The following is a 10,068-nucleotide window of genomic DNA, read 5'->3' on the forward strand; positions in this document are numbered from 1 at the left end:
AGGGTTTAGCATCATTTTAGGCCAGGGGTAAGAAAAAGTAGTGAAAGTTTCTTTCAGATTATTTTGCACAGAAACTGCTGATTGATGTTTAATATTATGAATGTTTTAAATATGACCACAATATGTATTATTTAGAACTGTATTCTGTTCAGGGTGAGCCTCTGGACCAGCAGAAAAATAGGAATGACTTTTCTGCAATGTTCATACTTTACAAAGCTATCCAGTGGACCGGATTGGACGCCTTTGGCAGGCCGGTTCTGGTCCACTGACCGTATGTTTGGCACCCCTGTTTTAGGCTGGCAGGTAAAGTTGAAGCACGCCAGAGCAGACAGAGGCCTATCAGCTGTGTCTGCAGCCTTAGAGCACATGGACGTGTATCTCTGAGCTCACATGGATGTGGATGAGGGACTTCCTGTGTCTGCAGCTCCGGGTTGCTGCTCAGTGACAACATGGCTGCGTTCCTGCGAGCTCGGAAATATGTCTGCTGTGTTGTCCGCTTCTCCGACCGTGAACTGTAAACGCTAGTGTTGACCGCTTGTGAGGATAGAAAGACGACTTTCTGGCCACACTGTCATGGTGGGTAACCGTGTGTTTTAAATGTTAATTTAGACAGAAAACGTGTTAGCCTGCTAGCTGTAGCTAACTCTGCTAACTTACCTGCCTTCCTGTCACCTGCTCGACGTGTCTCTAGGCCAGTCTACCCTGCTTAGTTACCAAACCCAAAATATGTGCCTTAAATATTGAGATACGTCCTTATCAATACAAACGTGCGTGCATGAGATAGTAAGTGATTATTTATCTATTTAGTATTTAAGGTAATGTTAGCATTAGTATTGTTTTCGTGATATTAAAGTAACGTCAGCGAGTTTGGAGTTTGCTGCAATAAAACTACTCCATTACAAGTAAATGTCCTGCATGAAGTCGTTACTAGTTAAATTATTGCAGTAAAAGTAGTGGTTTGGTCAGTCTGATTGATATATTATAAGTTATGATATGGTTATATTATTAATACTGAAGCATCAGTATGTAATCAACCTGTTATTGCTGTCGCTGCTGGAGGTGGAGCTAGTTTACTTTATTTGATAGATTAGTCCAATGGTCCTCAACCTAGGGGTCGCGCCCCTCCTGGGTCACCAGATTAATCTGGGGGTCGTGCGAAAAGTGATTGGTGAAGCTGTTAACATCTCATAGACAACTGAAATGTGAACACGACTACACACTGCCCTTTGTAAGACGTCCAAAGCCAAAAGGTTGGAAACCACTGGTGTCATCTTTAACAATGTGTTGCATTTTATAAGATTGTTATATTATCCATTGTGTCAAACAAATGTAAGTAAGAAATAAAGGAAAGTACAATATTAACCTCTGAAATGTATTTGTAAAGTTTGGAATTTATGGTTGGTTGATCCTTTGTGTGAATGTTGACCATAGTTAAGATAGTGTTTATTCCTATTTACTTATCTACCTTCAGGATAGGAGCCACATCTGATGGGATGGTCTTTGATAACAGGGCTGAGAAAAGAGTGGACAGGTTAAAGCTGTTGTTCCACATGTTGGTCAGAAGAGTAGTTAAACCTGTTGTCATGTGTATTTAGTGAGAAACAGCTTATGTAGGCTTTTCTCCTCAGCTGATTATTATTAAAGCAGCCTAATTGAAGCTCGACTTGTGGTCTGTGTGTGCGTCTAGCACCTTGTCTCTCAGTCAAGAAATCTCTCCTGTCAGTATTGGAGTGAAAGAATAAAGTAGTATCATATGGAAATACTCATGTAAAGTATAAGTTCCTCAAAGTTTAACTTGAACACTACTTGGGTAAATGTACTAAGTCACTTTCCACCACTGGTTTTGGGTATTTTCACGTTCGGCTGTAGTCAGTGCTGCTATCATTTAATAGTTCATAATCCTAACACTTGTGCTTTTGCCTTGTTCTCTGCAACTAACATCACTTTTTACAGAAGTGATGACAATGGGTTTTTTTTAACGGCTTGAAAACAAAAAGTATAAAAAGATTCAAGGATCTTTTGTGCACTACAAGATGACATGCAAAGTGTAAAGACTGCGCAACTAATGCTTATTTATTATTTTGATCTATTATTTTCTTAATTAATCAATAATTTGATCTTTGAAATGTCAGAAAATGGGGGAAATGTTTTTGTTATGATTTCTTAAAGCCTAAGATGATGGCCTCAAATGTCAATTTTTTTGTCAACCAAAGAAAACAGAAAATTGAGAAACTGGCATTAGAGAATTTGGATTTTTTTTCTCTCAACATGACACAATGGATTAACAAAGTAGTTGATGATTAGTTGGCAAATAATCAGTCAATCGACTGCAGCTCTACAAAATACACCAAAAGCAATGTGCAATAAATATATAAAAAAACATTGTTCTAATGCAGCAAAGACTGCTTAGTTGCCAACTATCAAATTGATCACCAACTACTTTGGTGATCAATTATTCATTTGGAATACTTTTTTTTTGTTTTTCAAGAAATAAATGTAAAGATTCTCTGACTTCAGCCTCTTCAATGTGAATATTTTCTGATTTCTGTGACAGTGAACTGAATATCTTTGCATTGTGGGGACTGTCATTAGGAACAAAACAAGATATTTGAGGATGCCGTCTTGACTTTTGGGAAACAGTGATCAACGTTTTTGGCTTTTTGTAGACTAAACAACCAATCGATTAATCCAGAAAATAATTTTGTTTAAAGATCAATAATGAATATAATCATTAGTAGCCGCCGTACATTGTGCAATATAATGATTACATAAACAAAGTGTGATATTTAGAAAAATACCAATTTTCTATTATTCCACAAAATAAACTGTAATAATCTATACATTTATAAATATAATTCAGTTCTGTGCCAACTTAAGTTTAAAACTCAACAAAAGCACTAACTATACAGAATAAAAATAAAATATAAAGACAGTCTATCCCGATGAATGTTGTAAATTGAGGTCATAGAGAACATTAATATTTGCAAAACAGTCAATTAAAAAAATATAAAAAATCTGACCTCAGTCATAATTGATGTTTAGAATGAAGTAATTGATCACTTTTCCCTTTTAACAGGCTGACGACAATGCAGATAATGGAGGCATGATTGAGGAGGAGGAGGATGAGGGTTCAGATGACCCAAACCCTCAGGTGAGATATCCTCAGTGTAAACCATGATTACATTTCTCTAGTGTACCATCAGCATATGAGACCAGTATTATTACACTCACGAGGACACACGTTTCTTCTGTAGTCCAGTTCAGGTTATTTAAAGTTGTCCTTAGTTTTCACTTTGCAGGTTTTTCCAGTTCTAGCTTTATTTGACCTTTTCTTGAAGGGTGTAAGCAGTTTTTCAGCTGAGGTGTGATTTAGAAAAATGTCGTCTAAACCAGCATTTTAAGATTTTTGAAAGTTTCCAGCAAAAGATAAAAAAGATGAAAAATATATTCTTCTACCCTGCTGTTTTTCACATTTCCAGCTCTGAAACCGATCTTGATACCAAAGCCTGCTGTTTTATAGCGTTTGAACCACAGTTTCATTTAGCGTTGAGTAACTTTTTAATTCATCTGCAGCTGGAGCTCAGCGCGTTCAGAGCTCAGTGGATGTCCGAACTCAAACCGAGCTCTGAAGCAGGCGGTGCGAGTAACCCGCTGCGGCGAGAGAAGGGTCGGCAGAGTACGCAGGAAATCGCTCGTGAGGAAAAAGTAAGTTGTGAAAAGATTTCTGCAAGTGGACGTGTACCGCCGAGTACTATCACTGAATGATTGCAGTGGTTCTTCTTGCTTCAGGCCACAGAGCTGTTCTTGAGAGCTGTTCATGAAGAGCAGAATGGAGCTGGATATGAAGGTATGTTTTCCAGGATGTACAGTGATGAAAAATTGTTCATGAAAGGAGGAAATTATGAATTATTTTACTCCCAAATTCATTCACAGAATAATAGACATTTTGTGTGAAGGACAAAAAAATGACATAACAATAAATAAATAAATACACATTTTTTTGTCGTGAAAAAGGCTAATTTTACATTTCTACATGTATTTATGTATGTATTTATTTGTGTATTTCTACATGTAGTTATATATTTATTTATTTATTTATTCCTACATTTATTTATTTCTGTATTTCTACATTTCCACATTTATTTATTTCTGTTGGCTATTTCTGTCTCCTTATGTTAATGAGGTGGGCGGTAATAAATAAATAAATGTAGAAATAAAAAAATATGTAAATAAATAAATGTAGAAATAAATACATAAGTGTATAAAAACACAAATAAATAAATACATAAATAAATAAATTTGAAATAAATGTATTATAAATGATCATTTTTTGTCCTTCATATTTTGTACCTTTAATTAGTATTTAATTTAAGCATGTGAATGATTTCAAGAGGTGTAATGCCATTGTCATTTTTCTCATTTTTGGATAAGCAAAATAAATGATTGATTGCATTGTTTGAGGCCTTCTATTAAATGTTCTTGTTAATGTATAATGTGACGTCTTCACTCACAGCTATCAAGTTCTACCGCATGGCTATGCAGCTTGTGCCTGACATTGAGTTTAAAGTCAACTACAGCCGTCCAGACGCGGATCAAGTTGAAGGAAACTAGTAAGCTGCTTTTTATCTTTGGATATCCTCCATCATTTGACTCAGTTGAAGTCTGCAGTGTTTCCGGATGCTATTAATTAAAATTAATTAATGTTTATAGTTAATTAGTGTATCTCAAACTTATAACCCATGTGTATGAATATGCCACTTATTGATATGATTGTCATAGAAGTGGTTTGTTTTGGACAACGCTTTATCTTTAATTTTCTACTAACTTCCTGGAAGTTTTCAGAGTAATGTTTAGGACATGGTACAAATTAGGTACAAATTACAAGAAAAAAAGAAGGAAAAAAGTTGTGATTTTAAGTAATAAGTACAGATTCATTATATTTGGGATCATACATAGTTGTTGCTTTCCAAAGATTCGCAATAATTAGATGCTCATAATTCTTTAATGGATAGAAAATACTTGTTGTATGTCAAATGATATATTATCCATTAAAAAAACCATTAAATACCTGCCAGTTGCTCAGAAGATTGCCAGAAAATGTTACATTTTTATTCCACATGTCACAGTGCCTTTTACAATTTACTGTATATTCCTCGTTACAAATGTCTAAATAATATGGTATGAAATCTTTTTTCTAAGTGTGTGTATAAAAGAAAATGACCTTCAGTCACTTCTTAATCTGAGCATTGTGTGTTTGTTCTGCAGCAGGGAGGAGAATGACGTTGATGGAGAAATTGAGGATCTAGTTGCCTACTTTGAGCATCAGCTCACTCTGGAAAACTCCTTTCCAAAGATCTGCACTCCTGAGATGGAAAGGAGTCAGATGCACATTTCAGGTTAAAAAGAAAAACAACAACAAAAAAGACACAGAAGTCTTAATCACATGTACTTTTATTCCTAATGTTTCCTTTTTTTATGTGACTGCAGCCTTGCCACGGGAAATCCTGATGTACATATTTCGTTGGGTAGTGTCGAGTGATCTGGACATGCGAGCCCTGGAGCAGCTCTCTTTGGTTTGCCGTGGATTTTACATGTGTGCAAGGTCAGCCCTGCTGTCATATCAGATTTATGTCAATTGCTTTGTCAATTCATTGCTTTTCCAGAATTAGCTTTTTGGTTGACTTATTTTTAATTATTTTCCCCCTTTAATTTCTGTCCAGGGATCCTGAGATTTGGCGTTTAGCCTGTTTAAGAGTGTGGGGACGGAGCTGCACCAAACCTGTACCCTTCATATCCTGGAGAGAGATGTTTCTGCAGAGGCCTCGTGTCCGTTTTGATGGTAGATACACATTCAGCTGATTGAAAATTAGGCGTTCTTTGTCATACTTTGCGAGAACAACATTGGTATATATTTCCTCTCACACATGAGCTCATAATACTGTAGCAGTCACTTCTGAGACTTACCTGCTTCTAACATGCAGCACCCTGTTACCCCCTGCAGTGAGGGGCGTCAATGGCAACTTTTTAGAGAAGACGTCACTGTAAAAATCTGAAAAAATGCCAGCTTGTGAATTGTTAGACTACAGGGTTCAAGTTTATTGTTAGTACAAGGAAAGTAGTGGTGAAGTTGCTGCTTTCAGTGTGCTGCCATGACAAGCTGATCAACTGTGTAGTTTACAGGCGTTAAATGACTCCCTCCATACAAAGACATATAATATAGCTATCGTCTCAAAATGGCTTTTCCATGGTTAGCTACAGATTGGAATTGATAACGTTGCACTGATCCTGATGTTGTTTCTTAATACTGATGTTAACTTTCCATTCATTTTCTGATCAGGTGTCTATATCAGCAAGACATCATACATGCGTCAAGGAGAGGAATCCCTGGATGGATTTTACAGGGCTTGGCATCACGTTGAGTACTACAGGTAGTTATTTGAATCCTGCCATTACATTTGTTTTATGAATTTGTGTAAAGATCAAAGCTAAATGTTATCATATGACAGGTACCTCCGGTTCTTCCCTGATGGCAGCGTAATCATGCTGACCACCCCTGAGGACCCTCTGTCTGTCGTTCCTCGCTTGCGTACTAGGAACACCAGGTACACCGTCTGTCTTTACCTTCTCAGCTGAAAAGGACGTTGGACTATAACAACTTTTAACTGAACTTACAAACTTAATATAACACTTCTAACAATTGATTGAATTTGTCTCACTTTACAGAATGGATTCTGTCATGTTCGGTCATTTCCGTCTGTCACAAGAGACAGACAATCAAACCAAAGTTTTTGCAGTTGTCTGCAAGAAGAAGGAGGAGGTGAGTACATTTGAAGTTGACACATGTATATACATATATGCATATTTGTGTGTGTGTGTGTGTGTGTGTGTGTGTGTGTGTGTATATTTTCACTGAAGCACTACAGATTGATTTTTGTCTTTTTTCATTATTGTAAAGCTGTGTAAAGTGACACTTGCCCCAGCTCTGGGAGCAAAAGGTAGAAAATGAGTTTGATTTACTGTCACACGTTGACTTAGTATCATAATTTTCACTTCAAAGGTAATTTTAAATATCTATAATTTAGATTTTAAATAATCTTGATTTTAAAATGTTATATTTTGTACTTACTATTTTTAGATTTTATTTTGATTTTCATGTTGGAGAGCGTCCAAACTTAATCAACTGACAGTCGAAGGGAAGCAAGAAAACACTAGATTTGTTACACCTGTTTGTCAGGATTGTCAAAAATGTAACATTATACTATATTACATTACATTATATTACATTACAATACACTACGCTATACTACATACTCATTGCTATTCAAAGTACTGTACACTTGGAGCAGTTAATTGCTCATGCTAGTTATAATCTTTTCTGTTACATCACTACAATTCAGAATATCTCAAATCCCCTCTGTACTTTTATGTAAATGATGAAGAATCCTAACATGTTAGTTTCCAACATTTTTGTCTAACTTGTATGTTAAGGTTGGAAGAAATGCATGTATGTAATGTTTGTCAGTCAGTCAATAATTCTGGTTGTGCAGCACAACATATAGATATAAAAATAAGAAGAAGAACAACAAATGGTTTCAGTCTAAATACATTTTTTTAAGGTTAGTAACGTGAGTCAACTAACTTGTGGATTTATTTAATGACATATTTTCAAACATGTTTTACAAGATACACACTACAGGGTGAAAACAGGAATCAACTCTTTTACTCATTACACGTGATGAAATTCAAACACAATTTTCTACACTGCTCATTAACTCAGTGACGTGTGTTACTGAGTAACACACAGACACTCACCCGCTCTGTTTATGAGTTTAAAACATTTACCAGCTAGTTTATGACTTAGCTTGTAAACTATGGTATACCTTCACAGAAAGTGGCCGAAATTCAAAGGAATCGGTTCTGCAGGCGGAACCCAGCTCCCGAGGCTGAGCACACCTTCCACGTGGGACTGAATCTCACCTCTGGGGGGCGTCAGAGTTTCACTAAGCTGGTGTGGAACCACCACTCCTGCCACATCACTTACAAGTAAGAAACTCAATATAAGTGGGAAAAAAAGATCGATTACATTGTTTTGTTTTTAAAGTAAGATGTCAATTGTGTTTATTAGGCTGTCTGGAGAAACAGTCATCACTACTTTTGACCTGGACAGGATGTACGCACCTTTCTTCTTTGCACGTGTGAAGAGTTACACAGCTTTCTCCGAGCAGCCACTCTAAACATCCTGGCGACCTACACACACGATCCCTCCTAAGTCTGGAGATCACACCTGAAGGTCATTCACCACTTTAACAAAATGCATTCTCCTCAACCTGTCTTATTTGTGCTGCAGCTGGATTATAATGTTAATCAACCAACCTTCACGTTTCCTACACACAAGCATGTTACGTTTCAGGTTTACATGATAGAATACTACTTATTTTTCTGATTTCAGAAACGATGATAATGCTGAAAGCTAAAATAATCACCAACCTGTCCCCCGCTATTCCCAGCAATGAATGTTCATACTGTTTTTGTTTCATGGTGCACTTTCTCCCTCAAATAAACAGTGGTGAACAAAATGTGTTTATATGGTTTATTTTATTTAAGTTGTCTGTTTAGATCAGTTTTAGACTAAAATACTGCATAGAAGTGTTAATATAAAAAAAGGTTTATGTTACAGAACAGAAAAATGAACCTCAGTGTAGTGTTGTTTAATCGGGCAATTTAACTTTACTAGAATGCCCTCACAATTGTCCCACAGTATGTAATGTTCACTCATAACTACAGGAACAATTATACATCAAAATTATAGAGATCATATTACACAACCTGAGTGAAAAGACATTTCAGACCTCTGCATCATTTGTCTTGCTGAGGACACACGGTATAATCTGTGTTATTACATTTTCTGGGAACCGAGCACGGACAGATCAAACAGGATTTGCAGAGGAAAAAAATAATAAATGTGAAATTGTATTGGATTAGGTTACAATGATTTGTGGCCTGTTGACTTTCCTATAGCTGCTCATTGGAAATAGTCTAGGTTAACTATAGTCTTGCGTATCTTCTGTTGAGTTGTAAATAAAATAATTAATATATATGTTTCTGAGCAGCTGTTACTTTTCTAGATTAAAAAGGCTCCACAGAAAATCCAGGTTTGAGATTATAAATAAAGATTGGAGGAGAACACAAAAATGTGGGTTAAAGTCTGAGTTGATTTTACTATTATGCTATTACTTGTCTATGTCAAATTACTTTAAAATTCTTATAATTACATGTACATCCTCTCCTTCTCACTCATGGTAAATTCCAGATGTAATGAATGTGAATATATTGTTCATTTCAAAAGTGAAACAGAAGCAGTCTCCTACCTGAATGAAAAGTCCATCCCCAGTGTACGTGTTTCCACATGTGCCTCCAGACTAGTTGTGATGTCAATAATTGTACTCATAGGTTTGCGCCTTTAACTCATATTTAAAGGCGCGCACAGAAAAACTTTCCCACTTCAGTAGATGAATATGAAAACACACATCATTCTTCATAGTGAAGCTCAAACATTCAAATCACGGAACAAAAAATAAAACATATTCTTTACTGGGTTAAAACCGTCAAAGCTGTAAATTATAGCCCCACCTAAAGCTAAGCTATATAACAAAAAAAATTGAAGCAGTCGTCCACTTCACATGAGGAAGTCATTTCAATTTGCAGAAGTTGATGATTCATTGAACTCATGGAGACCTACAAATATTGGCAGTTAGAGGATGTGCATTAGTGAAATTAACTTAAGACCTATTATGTATGTAAAAGCTCCTGAATACGATGCCCAGCAACATTTTTACAGCTAATAGTGTATCAGCAGTGAGTAGTTTGCTGTTTGGATTGCAGTTCTAAGTAGTGTTGGCTAACATACGAGGCCTGCTGCAGCATTATATTGGTGTATTATTATATTATCTGTTTACATGTCAGCTAGCAACCCGGTTATGATCATCTTTCTAGAATATCCCAGTTATGTGTTGCTCATGTAAATATCAACTTAGGTTATGCTAGCTGGAGTACTCAGATAGATAGTAG

At 36.1% G+C, this 10,068-nt stretch overlaps 1 protein-coding gene across 1 annotated transcript; it reads left to right on the forward strand.

The window, feature by feature from the left end:
* The first annotated feature begins 410 nt into the window (after positions 1-410).
* Positions 411-8,570, forward strand: fbxo9 (F-box protein 9). Its single transcript, XM_053333205.1, has 13 exons — positions 411-576; positions 3,077-3,151; positions 3,574-3,705; positions 3,790-3,847; positions 4,514-4,610; positions 5,266-5,396; positions 5,488-5,602; positions 5,721-5,839; positions 6,338-6,428; positions 6,507-6,602; positions 6,724-6,817; positions 7,889-8,043; positions 8,126-8,570. The coding sequence occupies exons 1-13, from the start codon at positions 574-576 to the stop codon at positions 8,232-8,234; spliced, it is 1,275 nt and encodes a 424-aa protein (XP_053189180.1). The 5' UTR covers positions 411-573; the 3' UTR covers positions 8,235-8,570.
* Positions 8,571-10,068: the final 1,498 nt, after the last annotated feature.

This window comes from Scomber japonicus, chromosome 14 (assembly GCF_027409825.1).
Source record: "Scomber japonicus isolate fScoJap1 chromosome 14, fScoJap1.pri, whole genome shotgun sequence".
NCBI lineage: Eukaryota > Metazoa > Chordata > Actinopteri > Scombriformes > Scombridae > Scomber > Scomber japonicus.